The sequence below is a fragment of the Melitaea cinxia genome, chromosome 19 (genome assembly GCF_905220565.1).
Source record: "Melitaea cinxia chromosome 19, ilMelCinx1.1, whole genome shotgun sequence".
NCBI classification, from domain to species: Eukaryota; Metazoa; Arthropoda; class Insecta; order Lepidoptera; family Nymphalidae; genus Melitaea; species Melitaea cinxia.
Genome location: NC_059412.1, coordinates 15,470,928 through 15,490,646, shown reverse-complemented (window position 1 = coordinate 15,490,646; position 19,719 = coordinate 15,470,928). Strand labels below are relative to the sequence as shown.

Below are 19,719 nucleotides of genomic sequence, written 5' to 3'. Positions count from 1 at the left end.
ATATATTTAGTTTTCCTTAAAATACAAATCAGATTATTTTTTATACATGCAAAGTTACTTGCGTATTTTTTTTTTTTACTTTGATGAAACATGTTACTTTATCATTTCTGAACGGCAAAATATGATCCATACAAAACAAGAAGTAATGTAGTATTATATACATCATATTGGATTTCTATTATTTTCGTTTTTACATTTTTGCAATGTTACGCTTACGCTTCATGAATCAAAATAATATATAAACACTGGGCATTTTTGTTTTGTAAACGCCAGTAAACGCAGTATCGCGTCGCAGAAGATGGATGCTTCTAAGCCGAGTTTAGTTCGTGCGTAATTGATTTCACTGTTGGAACAAAAGTGCTTATTCTTTATGCTTCAATATGATATCATTTATTGATTTCGTGAGTATCACAATTTAAATATCACACAACATAAAAGCAGTATATCGATTTCGGGTGCTCTTATTCTTTAAAACTAATATAAATTTGTTATGTACAGTTTATATTACTACTAGCTGACTTGGCGAACTTCGTACGGCCTTATTTTTTTATTTTTTTTTGTTTCCTGAACATAATAATTATATATATCAAAATAAAATATAGCCTATATTTTAAGTTGGACAAAGTTACATATCTGTGCGAAATTTCATTAAAATCGGTTAAGTAGTAGAGTCCATCGCGGACAAACAAGGTGACGCTTAATTTATATTATATTATGTTAACAGCAATATTTTTTTATTCAATTAATTACTAATGGGAGAATTTAATGCTTCTGTTTTATGGTCAGATATTATTATTTGACGACGCGTTGGCGCAACGGTCACAGCACTGGTTTGTCGCTGTTGCGCTGGCGGTTGCGGGTTCGATTCCCGCACATGACAAACATTTGTATTGACCCTGCAGATGTTTGCCGTGGTCTGGGTGTTTGTGCAGTCCTTAAAGGTCTCCTCAGCGTGCCTCGGAGAGCACGTTAAGACGTGTACACCAGATGGCGATCGTTGCTCATATTAGGGAATATATCCACCAACCCGCAATGGAGCAACGTGGTGGATTAAGCTCTGATGCTTCTCCTACATGGGGAAAGAAGCCAATGCCCAGCAGTGGAATATTACAGGCTGAAGCGTATTAATATTTATTAGTATTAAAATATTTTTGTAAGTTAGAACTTACTTTTGTATTATGGTGTGAATATGCATTAAAAATGTAAATTTTCGGAAAAACGAAAGCTTAATAAATGGAAAGTAATAAATATAAGTTGTATTAAAACGATATTGTGGCAAATTATTTTAATACGGAGATATGAGCCTTACGTATTCAGTCACTACTTAGTGTTTTATTTTATCCTATAACTAGGTGACCTGGCGAACTTCGTACCGCCTCTTTTTTTTTCCTTAAATATAATAATTACATATATCAAAATTAAATATAGTCTAATTTTCAAGTTGGATCAAACTGCATACGGTGTGCAAATTCGATCAAAATAGGTTTAGTAGTTTAGGAGTCCATCGCGGACAAACAACGTGACTAGTAATTTATGTATATTAAGACTAGCGTACCCGCGACTTCGTCCGCGTGATACTTAACAAAAAAGTTATTGTTCAGTTTGCAAAGTCATAAAATAAATAAATTTCTAAAATAAAAGTAGCCTAAGTTACTCCCTACTACATCAGCTATCTGGCCAGTAAAAGTCCCGTCAAAATCGGTCCAGCCGTTTCTGAGATTAGCCGTAACAGACAGACAGACAGACAAAAAATGTTATTTTGGTATATGTATCGTGTATACATCCATATGCACTTAGTAAAAAGCGGTTATTTTAATATTACAAACAGACACTACAATTTTATTTATTTGTATAGATAATCAATAGAATGTTATTTAGGATAGTAGTCTACTTAAGAAGCCAACATTGGTGGAATCTACTGTGACAGTGAGGTCAGATTTGTCCATCATAAAATATGCCTTACAAAGCGAGTTCCACGACGTATCATAATGCGGATGCAGTCGGTCGCGGGGAACCTCCGTCATTCTATTTATAAAAGCAATCTGTACCCCATAATGGTTATAAATTTAACCGAAGTACGTAACGTGTAACTTATCATTTTAATTGGATATTTATATCTTACAATGAAATGTAGTTATGTGTTAAGGACCTTTGATGAGAGGGAATAAGTTCAGAGTTTCTTACTTAAGTTACTTATTTATTATGGTTAATCTCTGAAACTAATGGACTGTTTTTGACGATACTAAAATTACTTAATTTAGGCTAGTAGTGTACCACTTAGGTAGACAAAAAAATAGTCAAGTAAATATGCGTTATCAAAGAAACTACTCAAAAACTAGTCCAAAAATATTGATTAAATTTAAAAGGGACCACATGACAAGAATCGGCTTTTGATTAAAACAAGAATCATCAAAATCGGTACAGCCAGTGAAAACTTATGTGGTATATACAGGACACAGAGTGCATACATGGTAGGTCAACGAAAAAATTGTCAAGTAAAAGTAAAACGCATTATTAGATATTACTCGAAAAGTACTTGTCAGATCTCAATTAAATTTAAATAGTAACACATATCAATCAAAAAACTAAACATCCTTGAATTAAAAAGAAATTATCAAAATCAGTCCACCCAGTGAAAAGTTCTGAGGTAACATAACTAAAAAATACAATCGGTCAAGTGGTTAAAAAAGTCAGCGCACAACTCGTTCTTATCGGCAAGCAACACTAGAGTGCAAATAAAGGTTTTTTTTTATTTTTTTTATAATGACTCATTTACATTGTTGAATATTATCTTCTAATGTATATACATGATTTTTTTAAACTGAATGCCCTCTTGCTACTAAGACTCAAGCGACCCTTCACATCGTTTAACAATACGAAAAGAAAATGAACTTGAAATAACTCATGAATACTTTTTGTAGAAATAATTGATCTTTACAATATTTATAGGTAACTATCCTAAATCTTAACTATACTAATAATAAGTCCTGGGATTTTTTTTGCGATATTTGTATCCGAGATCTTGTCGTCTGCTTTTTTTCTACCAGTCCCAGTCGCAAAGCAACCGCTCGCATTGTTTTTAGACTCTAAGTGGGGAAGATAATTATGTTTTGACTAACTATATTTAAACAAAAGAGAACTGTAACAATAAGCTAAAAACCACAATAAACGGATGTCCCCTTAGAAGTAGTCTATTGAGTTTTTCTACATTGTTTGAATAATTTGTTTGAAAAAAATCTAAAAAGGTCTTCATAACTCGGCATAATACTTTTAAAAGAATAGATTTCATATAAATAGTCTGTAAGTCTATATAAATATAATTGTGTTTGCAGGCAAACGAAGAAAAAACTGACTTCAATTATATCGACAAGTAATACAACGTAAGAAGACGAAAAAATAGTCAAGTAAATACGCATTATCAAACATTACACCAAAAGTTGTGACCAGATCTCGATGAAATTTACATATGACCACATGATAAACATCGGCTTTCGAAAAAATTAAAAATCATCGAAATCGGTACACCCAGTAAAAAGTTATGTGGATTTTCGAGAGTTTCCCTCGATTTCTCTGGGATCCCATCATCAGATCCTGGTTTCCTTATCATAATACCAAACTAGGGATATCTCCTTTCCAACAAAAAAAGAAATCAAAATCGGTTCATAAACGACGGAGTTATCCCCGAACATACATTAAAAAAATATATACGGTCGAATTGAGTAACGTTCTCCTTTTTTTGAAGTCGGTTAAAATTTTGAGAACATTGCAGAGAATATTTGACTTTTTCAGTCGGTCAGAGAGACTCATTCTCCTAAAAGTCTTATGCGGAGTTGTGTAGACTAAGACTTTTTCAAACAAAAATTTCCACCGGGTATCTAATGATAAATATCTTATGTTCCGATCGCCCACCGCTACCTATATGTGTTTATGTGTATGCATCTATATAGGTACACATATGCATACGCGATGTAGTTATATTCAGTAGCATAAAGTTCACGAGTCCTGAAAAGTGATAAATTTAAAGACAAAAATATCTTTATATTTTATTCATTTTTTCGATATCATCGACGACGACGCGTCCTCTTGCAGATGAAGGCGTTCGTGCGCGAAAGCAGGCTGATCCCTTTCTTCAAGGCGGTGGCCTTGTACTTCATAGCAGGCGACCTCGCGCCCTCGGTCTCGGCCGCGGCGCTCAAGTGCACGCCCCTGGTGTGGCTGCTGCTCACCGTAGCGGTTCGCGCGCCCGCCGCCACCCCGCCGCAGTCAGTGCACGCTTTGTTTTATACAACTAGGTCGGAAAACAAGCCCAAAGCCTAAATCATGATAAGCGGTTACCGTAGCCTATAAGCGCCTGGGACACCAGAAGCATCGCAAGCGTGTTGACCCTACCCCAGACCCTCCCCACGCTCTGGCCAACTCACTCACCACAGGAAAACGACATGACTCGAGAGCAGTGCTAAGTAGCTGTAATCTTCTATAAGGTCGAGGTACTCTCCCAACCGGGCTGCTCCAGACTTTGAGCAACATATTTCCTACTGGGTTTCCTAACTCCTACCTCATCCTAACATGTGAAACACGGCTGACAACATATTCGCGCCTTTTCGAAAAAAGGATATTTTGAGTCACGAGACGGAGACGGACACCGGGACGCAACTGAAAAACGGGACAGTTCCATTCAAAACGGGCATCTGGTCACTTTATACAGGGATCGTGGTTTCGAAAAGAAAATACCCAATTAACCAGCGAGATTACCTAGAGTTAAACACAATTTATTATATATGTATATGTTGGTTACAGACAAAAAGTCTAAATTCTAAAGAGTACCTATTGAAGCTCAATTCATTCAAGAGATGTTTAGTTTTCGTATTAACTAAAATGAATCTGATGAACGACTTCGAATCTCTTTTATAAAGGGTTTTTACTAAGTTGTTACAAGCCGGTCCGAAGACCCGCTGTCCCTTAATAGGAGTTCATTATCATTGTTGTCGACACAATCGGGTCGGTTGATTAACTTGTCAGCTGTTCAGTAAATTGCGCTCCACGTGCCATCGCGTGACGACGCGTACTACTGCCAGTAACATGCTAGGTATTATTTCGTGAAAACGTTTTGTTGTTATTTAGGTAATTTTAACTATTTATAACACACTTGTTGTGCTCCCTGGTTTTACCCGCGTTCATTTGAGAAAAAAACCTACTAAAATATTTTTAAGCCAATACTGTGCAACTCGGGCGATACAAAGGCGCGCGGCGCGACGCAGCGCGTTGTTTTATTTAATTTTACATTAGCTATCTCCTAGAAGTTATGCGTCAAATCAAATGCTATAAAAGACAAAGTTCACGATATTCATAGTTATCGAATGACGTTAAGAACAATTCTATTCAAAAAGAAATACTTGTAATGAATATCGTATTTATTTGGACAAAAGATTTGTATCGTGACTGCTCAAACACCGCCGGTTTGCGGATTCGCGCGACTGCAACGTTATCATGTTTGCGACTTACAGAGCAACTTGTATTTATATATTTTTTTAATCGACTTCCAAAAAGTTGGAGGTTCTCAATTCGACTGTATTTTTTTTATGTATGTTACTTCAAAACTTTTGACTGGGTGGACCGATTTCAACAAATTTTCTTTTGATCGAAAGGTAGTGTGTGTCATTTGGTCCCATTTAAATTTATTTGAGATCTAATAACTACTTTTCGAGTTATATCTAATAATGCGTTTTTACTTGACGCTTTTTTCGTCGACCTACGTTGTATTATACCGCATAACTTTCTACTGGATGTACCGATTTTGATAATTCTTTTTTTTGCTGGAAAAAGGATATTCCTAGTTTGTTACCATGATAAAAAAATCAGGATCTGATGATGGAATCCTAGAGAAATCGAGGAAAACTCTCGAAAATCCGCAATAACTTTTTACTGGGTGTACCGATTTTGACAATTTTTAATTTAATCAAAAGCTGATGTTTATCATGTGGTTACATATAAATTTTATCGAGATCTGATAACTACTTTTTAAGTAATCTTTGATAACGTGTAATTACTTCACTATTTTTTCGTCGATCTACGTTGTATTACTCGTCGATGTAATTGAAGTTGGTTTTTTTTCGTTTGCGAGCAAACAATTATTCATGCCACAGCTCATTCGATCCGGAATGACGTCTAGAAAAATGGATCGGAAAGATTTTCTACCAACAGACGGAAAAAAAATGCAAAAGTTAATAATAAATTAAGTTGCAAAAAAAAAACGAATTTCGTTTTGTTTTTTTGTTTAATAACTCCAACTGAAAGTATTAACATTTAAAAACAAATTCCAGTGAATACACTCATTAATCATTAATATTTAATTAGATTTATGTCGGCGCTTGATTCAGCCGTTTTGAATAATAATGATTAAATATCGTAACGACTCAACAGCAAAGCTAGTCGCGAAGTTAAGTGTTATTAATGAAATGACCACCGCACAGTTGAAAGGCTATTTCAACCAATTGACGATGTGTACATAGAATTTAACTGGTAGTAGATACCTTATTTTAAATAACAAACATACATATGTAAGTAATCACTCGTTTACGAAGAAATTGGTTGTAAGCGAATGAGACCCGCCAGGAACGTTTGTCATTAATACATGTGTGGCTACCTACCACATCGAACTATTATTACTTAAGTAGTAATAGTAATTCATTGAGGCTACTACAATATAACTTACCTGATACCATTACCATTTAACCTTACCGATACCTTTACCATAAAAATATCTTTACCGTTCATAACCTGAAACCATTACCGTTACCGTTACCAAGAAACATTGACGCGTTCGTGAAACAGAAAGTATATAGCTCTGAAAAGAGCTGTTTTAATGTTCGAGAAACATGACGTCTTTAGCTCTGAAAAGAACTGTTTGAAAGTAGCACAGCACACCATGCAAGCGGATGCACCAGCAACCACATGCACAGTTCTTCACAGAAGTCTTCAAGCTATCATCATCATTATCATTCTAGCCTATTGCAGTCCACTGCTGGACATAGGCCTCCACAAGTTCGCGCCAAAAATGCGTGAACTCATGTGTGTTGCCCATAGTCATTACGCTGGGCAGGCGGGTTGGGGACCGCAGAGCTGGCTTTGTCGCACCGAAAATGCTGCTGCTTTGAAATACACAGGTCGAAGACGGGCAGCAGCGTCTTCGGTGCGACAAAGCCAGTACTGCGGTCACCAACCCGCCTGCCCAGCGTGGTGACTATGGGCAAAACATATGAGATCACGTTATTTTTGGCGTAAACTTGTGGAGGCCTATGTCTAGCAGTGGACTGTATAGGCTGTAATGATGATATAATGATGAGTGTAAACTCTAAAGTACTTAATACGTCATTGTCAGTGTATTTGTGATGTGATGCGGACGATGCGGTACATTCATTGCTCGTACGCTGCTCGGAGTGACTGGCCACGCGACTTTGTCAAGGGCTCCGATATTATCTCGAGCGAGTAATGTTCAAGATTATCTATTCTATCAACAGGAATTCACGTGTCTACAGCCGCGTTATTTGGTTACATTATTATAATTATTATAATCTAGAAGTTCTTTAAACATATTTAAGCCAGATTCCTCGTTTAATAATAAATAATTTGTTTTGCTTGTTTTCGTTCGATTTCTGACATGTTTAAACGGTAGTTGTCTTTTATACAATGGTATTTTCATTCAATTGTTAAGTTATAAAGAAAAATAGAAAACGGTCAGTACGACAAGTTTTTTTTTTTGTAAAATCTTCCGCTTATCGGAAAGGGCTACACGGCATCGCTCCCGAGGCGGTCGAGCGGTAACCGCCGTAGGTATACTCGTAGTTGAGTGCGGGCGTGGTCGCAGACGGCAGTACACGCAGAGCGTAGCGGCCGGGCTGGCGCTGTCGGCGCTGGGCGACGCGCTGCTGGTGTGGCCGCAGCACTTCGTGGCGGGCATGGCGGCCTTCGCGGGCGCGCACGTGGCCTACGTCCGCGCCTTCGGGCTGCGGCCGCGGCGCTACGGCGTGGCGCTGGCGCTGCTGGGCGGCGCGGCGCTGTTCCTGCGCGCCGCGCCGCCGCCCGCGCCGCTGGCCGCGCCCGTGGCCGCCTACGCGCTGCTGCTGGCCGCCATGGCGTGGCGCGGCGCCGCGCGCGCCGGCCCGCAGCGCCGCGGCGCGCTGCTCTTCCTGCTGTCCGACGCGCTGCTCGGCTACGGGCTGTTCGCGGGGCCCGTGCCCTACGGCAAGGTGGGTGTCGCCGGACAACAGGCGCGTGGGCTCCGCCGTTAATCGCGCGAGCTTCATAACTAGGGTTGCCAACTGTTGAAAGGACCAACCCGGGAGACTTTGGGGAAAGAAAAACTCAATTAATTTTTAAATTTATATTTATTTTGCTTTCTAGCAGCATCTAATATCTTACGGTTTTTCATTACAAAATCGTAAAAGTTTTTACATGTAAAATCGAAGTTTGTGAGTACTTGTAATTCTGCTTTTATTAAAGAAATACTCATTCGGTTTCTTTCCTTGCTCCATGCTTGTTCCATTATGCTGAATATACGTTCGCAAGAAGCATTAGAGACAGGAATGGAAAGAACAAACGTGACCATTTTTTTCAATTCAGAACAAGGATTTCTATCTTTCGATATAGTAAAGAAGTCAACCCAGTGTAGGATGCGTATAATTTTTAGAAAAACCGGAAAAATTATTGTTCCTCGGGAGGTCGGGAGATTAAATATTATTTCCGGAGTCTCCCGGGCGATCCGGGAGGGTTGGGAACCCATCATAACGCATAACGAAATATCACAAGGAGGATGGGAGGAACTCGTAATAAATAAAATAAGCGCTTCACACTGAACGGCCGCCAGTAGGATTTTCTCCTGTGTTGGAGATTCGGAAACACACAATACACATGCACAAACGCCCAAACCACGACAACCATCTATATAACCAATACAAATATCTGTCGTGAGCGAGGATCGAAACCACGACCGCCAATGCAACAGTCAGTACAGTGAACGCTGCGCCAACGCCTCGTTAATGTCGCGTGTCAAGTAATGAAATATTAATTAATTTATTCTTTGACGATTAGCAGGAAAGTGGACATAGGGTGCCAATCAAACCACCAATTGCAAATTCATGCGACGCACAGTGCTGTGAGTCTAGGACAAAAAAGAAAAAAACAAATTTCGGTTTCCTACAAATCGGTATTGCCGTTTTAAAAATAATGAGTTCCTACACAACGAGCACCAATTTTTATTAGCTGGATAGTTTTTATTCGCTTACAATGACACTTTGAATGTCTCACTTTGAATAAATACCGCTAACTACCTTATCAGTCGTAAATCGTCTGTTGTGCAAAGTGCATTGTAAAAAGAAAGTGTAACGTTTTTATAAACTAACAGCTATGGAGATTAAAGGCCAAGATATGTACTTTAAATTATTATAGTTTTTGAGTCTATACGTTGTCTTTAACTATGTATGAATCTATCCAAAGTTGCTATTGAAAATAAGTATAACTCGGTGCATTTTAAAACTTTGAAGAAAGTTTTAAAAAAAACATTGCATAACATTGCATACTTGTAACATTTTATTATTACTACATTGGTATACTTTAATTTTCAGTACAGTTTAAGTGCTTCCGTTTGCGATTTTTTTTTATAATATCTTTTTCAGCGAGAAGGAAATCTATCAAAAACTCCGGGTAATCTGGTAGAAGTACGGTTTGAAACGGAAAAAAGTGGTCGAGAATCAGCTGTATTTGAGAGAATTTGTTCTCTTTTCGTCGGTTATTTTGTTAGAATATGAGCAATAAGTGGAAAGAAGTAAAGGAGTCAAATCCTTATCTCAGAAATAAAACGTAGTTTGTAGGAATAAAACAGAATTATATTTCGACACAACCTTCTCACAGCTCGGTACAAAGTAAAGTGCGTCGACATCTTTGCTGTCAGTTGATTCCGACATATCGAATGACCGACATTAATCATTTGATTATTTGTTTGCAATGATTAGTCAATGTGACTAATCATTGCTTACAAAATGTTTAAAAAAAACTTAAGAATTATATATTAATTAAATTAACCTTACAGCTCGGCCATCCTTTGTAAGTGAGTCCTCTCACTTTTACGTGTAATAATCATATACCTTTTTAATTTAAATAATCCTTCGCAACACTTTATTTAACAAAATCACTCAAGAGAGCGAGAAAGAGAAAAAAAATTACACAAATAATAATAATATAAGTATGCATAGCAAAGAAAAAAAAGTAATAATAACAAAATAAAATACACTAATTAAATCTATACCTTAAATAAAATACCTTAATTAATCTTAGTACAATTCTCGTCTGAAGTTCATAATTTAAACTACAAATATTTATCTATTTCTTATCACAAATCTCAAGTCTATATTTCTATTATCTTATTATCCTGCACAGTTTGTCACAATCTGCGGTCATCTGTGCGACACCATCATGGTGCCATTCTCAATCTGCACTGACCTCTGACAACTAGCTGTGCTTACAATAATAATAATAAAAAAAAAAGATCATAATCTCGCAATCATCTGTGCGACATCGGACTCGATGCCATTCTCAATCTGCACTGATTGCTCATAAAGTCTAAATAATAAAGTAATTCTCAGCAGTAACACACACAATCTAACATCTCATCAAAAATAAGTATTAGAGTAAAAACTAATATAACGAATGAATACAAAATTAATTATTATGTTCACTCATCGGTTGCATCGGTATTGTTACCCTGCTCACTTTCAGTGTCACTGGAATAACCAGTAAAGTTCATCCAGGGATGAATTTTGTCTAAAGCGATAACATTTTCATATCTTTTATTCCCTTTTCTCGTTAAGGGGGTATCTTCAACTAAAAACCGATCATTTGGCAAAATTTTTAAAATTCTATAGGGCCCTTGAAATTTAGGGATCAGTTTTTTAGATTTTCCTATGTGGTCTTTATCGATAACGGTTCTTTCAATCCTAACTAGGTCACCTACCTTATAACTAGTTTGTCTTTTTCTATGTTTGTTAAATTGCTTTTGAGCGTATTCTTGTTGTTTCTCTATTTTATTTTTAGTATCTGATCTCAACTGCATCAGATCATCGCCAGTAACCCGATCGTATGTTTCATCAATCACGTCAACCAACAGGTTTTCTGAGGCACTAACTAATTTACACCCAAATAATAATTCAGAGGGACTTTTACTCGTGCTTTTGTTGACCGTTGTATTAATTCCTAATTGTATATCACCGATGTATTCGTCCCATATGCTATCATTACCTCCATGACACTTTGTACTTAAGGCATCTGAGATAGTGCGGTTAAATCTTTCCACCTGCCCATTCGCTCTCGGGGTCGCTACGGCATTCAGTATATGTTTAATTTTAGTTTTGTCCATAAAATCTTTGAATTTTGCACTAGTGAAGCAAGAACCGCGATCTGTTATAAGGCGTGAAGGTAAGCCAAAAAACTAAAGTGCTGTTTAAATACCTTCATCGCGGTTGTAGTTTTTGTAACCTTAACAGCAGTTACATATATTAATAAACTTGGCAAATGCATCTATAATAACTAACAAGTACATGTTTCCCCTTTTCGAACGAATGAACGGCCCTAAATGATCCGCGTGAATGGTATGGAAGGGTTTTTCTAATTTTGGTATTGGGTGAAGCATTCCTTCCTTAGGGCCACCTGGTGCCTTGTGATGCGCACATTCCAGACACGAAGTCACGTACTTTTTAGTAAATTTACGCATTTTTTTACATGTAAAACATCAATTACGTGTTCGGAAATTTCATCAGTAGGCTCAGCTACAGGACCACGACTCAAGGCATCTACGTGGCTCATTCGGGAGCCCGGTCTGTACTCAATTTCACAGTCGTACTCCTGAAGTTGAACCCACCAGCGAGAAATTCGGAGTATGACGTCTCTTTTGGTTAAAGTGGTACGAAGCGCATTACAGTCCGTCACTATCTTGAACTTCAAACCCAACAAATAAACACGAAAACGGCTTAGAGAAGAAATAACCGCCAAGGTTTCTAACTCAAATGAGTGAAACTTCTGTTCATCCGCTGACGTTTTGCGACTATAATAAGCCACAGGTCTCAGCAAACCATCAACACCCCTTTGCATTAGAATTCCAGCTATTCCAATTTTAGAAGCATCGGTGTGCAATTCTGTTTCTAATTTTGGATCGTATAAGGCTAAAATAGGGCGCTCTATCAATTTTGTCTTTAAGACTTTGAAAGCTTCTTCTTCCCTCTCAGTCCACCTCCACTCAAATTTTAATCTCATTAGGTCTGTTAGAGGGCGGGCTAGGAGAGCAAAATCTTTAACAAACCTACGGAAGAAACTAGCGAGACCTATAAATCGCCTAACGTCATGAACACTTTTTGGGGTTGGAAAGTTACTAATGGCCATGGTTTTGCGTGTACCTGGGTGAATACCATTACCACTAACGTGAAATCCTAAGAATTCTAGTTCGGTACAGAAAAAGTTACATTTTTTAAGTTTTAAGGTAAGTCCTGCATCATTTAAAATACTTAATACCTCTTCTAAGCGAGTGATACCTTCGTTGAACGACCGCGCCGGGATTAATACGTCATCCATATAAATGATGGTGTAATTGACTCTAGAAAGTATTTTATTCATCGCTCGTTGAAAAACCGAGGGTGCATTTGCCAATCCGAAGGGCATACGCTTAAATTGGTATTGCCCATCGGGTGTAACAAACGATGTCTTATCTTGTGAGTTTGCATCAACTGCGATCTGGTAATACCCAGAAGCGAGGTCTAAACTTATAAACAAAGAATTACCGGCTAATCGATCTAGCTGATCATCTATTAGGGGCATCGGGTAGTGTTCCTTTCAAGTTTTATTATTTAAGGCGCGATAATCGATGCAGAGTCTACTTTCACCAGTCTTTTTCTTTACTAAGAGAACCGGACTGGCGTAGGATGAGTTAGACTCGCATACAATATCCGCTTCAACCATCTCTTTAACCATACTCCGAACCTGTTCACGTTCCGGAAACGATAGTCTATATGGCCTATAGACCACTGGTTGACTGTCATTCAGTTCGATTTCCATCTTGACTATAGTAGTAAGTCCTAAATCATTCAAATTATCCGAAAAACATGTTTCGTATTTCTTAAGTAACTCTTTTAATCGTTTAACTTCAGTATCACTTAACTGTTTACCATAGTGAAATGAACTAACAGTATCGGCACTATCGAAATTTAATAGATTAACATTTAAGTAATTTTTAGTACAAACGACGCGAGTGATCAGTGAATTGTGTTTTAACGTAATTGGTCTTTTGGTAAAATTCTGTACCAGCAACGTACCCCTTCCGTTAACTAATTCGTACTCGCCAGGAAGCAAATAGAACTCGGACTGTGGTATACCGCGTAAAGAACCCCTTACGACTACTGCACCCGAATAATTATCACTAGAGAAAACTGGTAACGGAAACATTCCTAGTGACGGAACCGTGACGTCATTTAATAATCGTAAATGTAGCTTGGTTGAATTGTCACATGAAAATATTAAGGAATCAGTAGTTTTTGTTATAATGATTCCAGTCTTTTCAGTAAAGCTGTGCCCAATTAAGATAGGGTACTTAATAACATTATCATCAACAATGTAAATCACGACGTCTTCTATAAGATCTTGAATATCAATGCTTACATTTGTGACGCCTAATGGTTGCACAATATTATTACCTATCCCCCTCATACATGGTAAGTTCTTATTTGACCAAGTAATACCCCTTTTAATAGCCTCACTATATTGGAGCAACGTACATTGACTACCTAGATCAATATAACCTTGAATTGTATCCCCGTTGATTTTAAGATTCAATAAATATTTAGAATCACTACAGTCATTTGTCACGATACGCATAACATCCTTGTCCTTACTTGTATCATTTTTATTTAAAGATCCTGTCGGTAATCTGGGGCAGTTTATAGTTAAGTGTCCCAGCCTATTGCAAACGTTACATTTTAATATCCTTTTTGTGCATTTAGTACTAAAGTGACCCGGTTCATTGCAGTTATAACAAATGACTGGCGATTTATTTTGTGATTTTGACATTCTAGACTCGTTACTGCTCGCTATGCTCTTTAAATTATTATTAGACATTATATTAGTAGAATTACGTTTTTCGTTATTTACCTTTAATCTGTCTAATTCGCGAGACTGTTGTTTTATTGATTGAAAATATTTTAAAACTTGCTCTGGTTCTTGGCATTTCGCCGCTTTTGCACCTAGCCTTAAGGATCGATCATCGATGCCATACAACAGACAATCAACAGCTCTCTTACCCTGTATTTCACAGCGGTTGAGTAAATTAATTTTTTCATAATAATAAAGTTCTAAAGATTCGTTAAACCTGACACGTTTTGAAAGCATTTCTGTTAATAATTCGGCATAGTCGTCACTGCTAGGAAAGGAATCTTTCAATTTTACCTTCCATTCCGACCACGAAAATGACATAGTGGGGAGTGCCTGATACCAGGTTTTAGCAACACCTGACAATTTTGGTAAGGCATAATGAATAATTTGGTCATCACCCCAATTATAAAGACTCGCACATTCATCCACCTTATTAATCCACATGTGGATAGTTTGACCCTTAATCATGGGGTCAAACTCAGGTATTACATTACCCAACATGGGAAATTTGTTACCCTTTGGTCGATTATTAGTCAGAGCCTCTACCAAAGTACTCAGAAAAGTTTGTGTGTCACTACTGAGAAAATTAGAATTACTTACATGAATGGGAGGAGTTTTACAGTCATTTCTCGCTACCGACCTCGTTCTACTAGCACGCTTGTCGCATGTACTGCCGCCACGCCTCCTGCTGCTACGCGGTCTGCTACTGCGACTTCTACTGCGCTGCGCACTGCTGCTGCGTCTTCTGCGGCCATGTTGTGACCTTCCACTGGCGGTCTCCCGAAAAATCACGTATATGTCTTCTGCTGCTAACACTCCTTCTTTTGCGATTACGACTTCGCCGAAGAGAATCTTCATTTTCGTCACAAGATCTTGAAGGGCTAACCGTCCGCTGTCGTCGACGCTTCCGTACGCTCGACACAGTTCTACTTCGGTTTCGGCGCCGCTTTTGCCGTATTTTCTTTAGAGTCGGTGTTCTTCGTCGAGGGTGACTTCTTATTTCACCTTCATTGTTGCTCGAGACGTTTATATTCGAAACGAAATTAATGGATACGAATTTTCAATTGAGGGTAGAAAGGAAAAAAAAATAGCACTTGTGTAAGCTACTTTCTCTTAATCTGCGATATTTCTTCGAAATCGTGGGCGTCCTTGATATATCCCACTTCTGAGATAAAGGAGTCAAATCCTTATCTCAGAAATAAAACGTAGTTTGTAGGAATAAAACAGAATTATATTTCGACATAACCTTCTCACAGCTCGGTACAAAGTAAAGTGCGTCGACATCTTTGCTGTCAGTTGATTCCGACATATCGAATGACCGACATTAATCATTTGATTATTTGTTTGCAATGATTAGTCAATGTGACTAATCATTGCTTACAAAATGTTTAAAAAAAACTTAAGAATTATATTTTAATTAAATTAACCTTACAGAAGTTAGTCGTAGCCGCCAAAGACTTTATCAACGCCACGGAGGTTGGCTACAACGGGAGATTCGCCTGCCAGAAAGTTTTAATTAATTTAAAATAATTTAGTTTGGCTATTTTGGTAGATGAATTAAGTTAGAATGAATATTGTGTTTTTTTTACCTTAATTAAGATAAATATAATTTTATATTTAATATATTGTTATTAGATATAGCTAAAAATTATTATACTAGACAACATTAACAAAATTATGTACGAAATATAGTTTATTACAGCATTAAAACTGTGTTATGATTTTTGTCCATCGCGCCATACATTTCACTGCACTGTGCGACGTTTCGATCCTTTATTGGACCATCATCAGGCATCTACAAAATACAAAATATTGAAGAAAGTTGTATACCTAAATTAATCCACAACAACAACCAAATGTGGATTAATTTAGGTATACAACTTTCTTCAATATTTTGTATTTTGTAGATGCCTGATGATGGTCCAATAAAGGATCGAAACGTCGCATGAATTTGCAATTGGTGGTTTGATTGGCACCCTATGTCCACTTTCCTGCTAATCGTCAAAGAATATTTATAACAAATGGACACAACGATAAATAATTAATTAATTTATTTTTTAAAACGTGCGATTTCTAAACCAAAAAATTAAGCAACAGACACGCTGAAATCTAGATATGTCTCTCTGGAAATTTCTCTCACAATGCTTCATTTTCCAAAACTGGTTCGGGTACTTGTACTTTAAAATAATATTTTGAAAATTTCAATATACTCGTAATTTGATTTTTTGAATATGGCGAGAGATGGTCAAAACATCACCAAATATTACCATTGGAAGGTAGACGTAACTTATATCTCTACTCGTATAACGTGCGTCAATATCTTTAACGGCTATGGTTCCAGGTGCTGGTGATGTCGACGTACTACCTGGGCCAGCTGTGCATCGCACACAGTGCGCTGGAGCAGCCGCCCGCGCCCACGACGCAGTAGCGGCGCAGAGTTTGGGCGGGTGAAGGCTGCTCTAGCTCGGTATCATCCCTCTCGACTTTGTCGAAGTCTTAGATCTTCCTAATCGATGTGTCCCTCGACATACATACGTCGAATTTACCGTGTATTAGTCAACTTTTCCTTGCGTCTATGATATGCTGTATAAGTGTTCGTTCTCGACTCGGCCGACCCTCGCAGTCGTCCACCGGTCGCGGTATAAAGCGGTATCAGACGCGCGCTGCCAAACGCCGTTAGTGTTCATGTCCCGGCACTCTTTACACTCGCACGAAGCCCCGGGCTCCCCGGTCACCGGTTTACCGCATCACGCAGAGGCGCGCCGAGGCCCTCACATATCTGACCCCGAGTCTTCCCTCCGAGCCCCGGCCCAGGCGATACGGGCGCGGTCGCCACCGGTCAGATTCTGACAATCGATGCACGTCGACGCGGACGTCGCAACCGACCCTAATGATCGATAGCGCTACAATTAAGACTGAACCTCTCAATATTTTTGTATAGAATCTCTACTCCGGCGCGGCCTGCGGCGCTTCTCGAGCTGTCACCAACATTTGTCGTATGATTCGTGTCAAATTTGTGCGATTAATTCTCAAATATCGTAATCCACGATTATTCATTATAAAATGAAATTGGCAAAATGAGAAATTGACCGACATTTTTTTTTTTTAGTTACTCGTTGGCTAGTATTGGCTCTTAATGCATTAATGAGTATGTCGCGTCGTATAAGCCAGAAGGTATTCATTTTATTTGGCTACTAGTCTAGCTAGAGATCGTTATTTGTGTTTAGGTCGTGAGATCACAGCGAGGTCAACTTAATACCTAAGTATTTAAGTTACGACGTATACTCGTATAAGGCACGCGAACAAAATTGAATATATGTTGTGTATTTTAGTTATGAATTTAAATAAATGCATTTGAGATATAGGGTAAAGAAGGGTATTACCGGTCACTTAAATGAAAACAACTATAAATCTGTTAAAAATAAGTATTTATCTAAAAAACTTTTATAAAACATAACTTAAGGTATTCTTCTTACGAAATCACAGCCATTGAGATCAATATTAATTAAAAAAAATCCATAATCAACTCTTAAAAATAAAAGAACTTTGACCGGTATTGACCGACATGGCGGGCAATCCCGGTCGGCAGGTTGGCAATGCCGGTCAAGCTTTTTATCGGCACAAATCGCACACGTAGCCTTCGGGTGACTCATAACCCGAGCACTCGGCATGCGCCCAAAGGCCACACTGTACGCACCTGTACCAAAGCTCGTTGTTGCGACCATAATCGTCGCATAACATGCATTTGTTCTCAAGATCTTCGACATCGGTGTCATCATCATCGCGTACGTCAGCCATATCGATTTGCGAGTCTGATAAATTTTGATCCTTGTTATTATCCTGAAGCAGCTTCTTTTTCACCTTTCTGACAGTAGCAGGTTTAGCTGGTCTTTTCCTTGTCTTTGTTTCTAGTTTCATTTTTACGCCACATTGTTTCTTCTTTTCCTTCGTCAATTTTCTTTCTTCTTTTTGTATCAGAGCTTCCTTGAAAGGAGTATTTGTGAGTACTGTTGCATGTTGTTTTCGAGAGGCTCCCTGCACTTTCTTACTGTTTGTGGATTTCTTTGGAACTGGTAGAAGATCTTTGGCGGTAGCTGCTGAAGTAGATGGAGTGGCATTATCTATGAAAGGGAGCAGAACTTGAGTAGATTCCACAATATTAGTTTCTGGTGCTATTTGGTTTTGGTTCATGAGAAGTGATGGTGAATTGGATGATGACATGTGTGGTTCTGTGTTCAGTGAGATGGTTTGAACTTCTGGAGTTTTATTATCCTGGTTGCGCCTTTCTTCTACGGATATCATTAATTCACTGCTGTTTAAAATTTCAGCAGCTAGGAAGTCTTCATCCGTGAACACGTCTGGGTTTAGGGGATATATTCCAGTAGCAGCAAATCCTGCTTCAGCTTTTGGGATGCTTGCTATTTTTTGATAAGCTTTTCTAAAAAGCGAGGCAATGTCGTTTTGTGTGATTTTTCGTCCTAATTCAGTTTTCATCAAAATATTGCATTCCTGCTTATAGGCAGTTTTGAGAGGACCATAAATGGAAACATCCAAGGGCTGGATCCGGTGGGAGCCGTGTGGTGGTAATGACAGCATAACTATGTTACTCTCCTTGCAAAATTCATAAGCTCTCAAAGAAATGTGGCTGCTGTGATTGTCCAAAATGAGAAGTATTGGCTCAGTTTCAGAAGGTTTTGTGACAGCAGCAAAGTGTTTCAACCAATCTATGAAAAGGTCTTCGTTGATCCATCCATTTTTCGAGTACCGGTATACTGCACCACGTGGACCATCCTTTTCCAGTGCCAGTGAATGTCTCTGACGAGGATATATAAGCATTGGTGGAATGTAACTTCCAGTAGCACTTACTGCACACACAGCTGTAACTGTCGTCCCTCTTTCACCAGAGGTTATAGAGCCTACACGTTTTTGGCCTTTCTCAGTTATCACTTTTCCCGGGTAATGCACTGATGTGATGCCAGTTTAGTCCATATTAAATATGTTCCTTGGTAAAAACTTATATTTCTCCATTAACTCTTCAAGTAATTTGAAAAATATAGAAACTTCATGCTTGTTAAAAGCTTTAGCTCTATTCAGGCTCGTGCCCTCAGCTTTCCGAGCAGACAACTTATTTCGCTTCATAAATCCTGTAAGCCAATCCTTCCCAGCCATTCTTAAAGTATTGTTAAAATTGTGCTTTATGTGATTATGAACAGCGTATTCATAAGCCATTTTCCTTATTTGAATGGCAGTGCAGCCATAAAATATATTGCCGAGAAACTTCACTTGGTCTGCCATTTCCGCTTCCTGTTCTTTCGTGAAGACTGGATTTCTTCCCATAGCTGGTAACGCCTGGTTCTTGCTCTTAAGCCTTTCTTGAAGGGTTGAAAACGGAATACCATTCAACCGTGCAGCCTCTCTTATCGCGGTTCCGTCTTCGACAAGCTTAAATGCCCTATTTATATCATCTTGGCTCCATTTCGCCTTCAATTTTTTTCTCCTAGTTCGAAATCCCGACATCTAAAAAGGAAATTACAT

The 19,719-nt window shown here is 38.3% G+C and overlaps 2 protein-coding genes across 2 annotated transcripts; one reads left to right on the top strand and one right to left on the bottom strand.

Annotated features, from left to right (window-relative positions):
- The first annotated feature begins 84 nt into the window (after nt 1–84).
- On the top strand, nt 85–16,627 carry LOC123662854 (lysoplasmalogenase). Its single transcript, XM_045597641.1, has 4 exons — nt 85–401; nt 4,090–4,262; nt 7,865–8,246; nt 16,526–16,627. The coding sequence occupies exons 1-4, from the start codon at nt 381–383 to the stop codon at nt 16,610–16,612; spliced, it is 663 nt and encodes a 220-aa protein (XP_045453597.1). The 5' UTR covers nt 85–380; the 3' UTR covers nt 16,613–16,627.
- Nucleotides 16,628–17,796: 1,169 nt separating this feature from the next.
- Nucleotides 17,797–19,020, bottom strand: LOC123662820. The gene has a single exon (XM_045597615.1). It carries the CDS (start codon nt 19,018–19,020, stop codon nt 17,797–17,799), a length of 1,224 nt encoding a protein of 407 aa, XP_045453571.1.
- Between the last annotated feature and the right edge of the window lie 699 nt (nt 19,021–19,719).

Bases quoted from the DNA above. Each gene is read 5' to 3' on its own strand.
- LOC123662820 (XM_045597615.1), bottom strand. From the start codon at position 19,020: ATGCTTATATATCCTCGTCAGAGACATTCACTGGCACTGGAAAAGGAT.
- LOC123662854 (XM_045597641.1), top strand. From the start codon at position 381: ATGATATCATTTATTGATTTC. The intron at 402-4,089 runs GTGAGTATCACA...GTCCTCTTGCAG, and splicing joins TGATATCATTTATTGATTTC to ATGAAGGCGTTCGTGCGCGA. The intron at 8,247-16,525 runs GTGGGTGTCGCC...CTATGGTTCCAG, and splicing joins GGCCCGTGCCCTACGGCAAG to GTGCTGGTGATGTCGACGTA.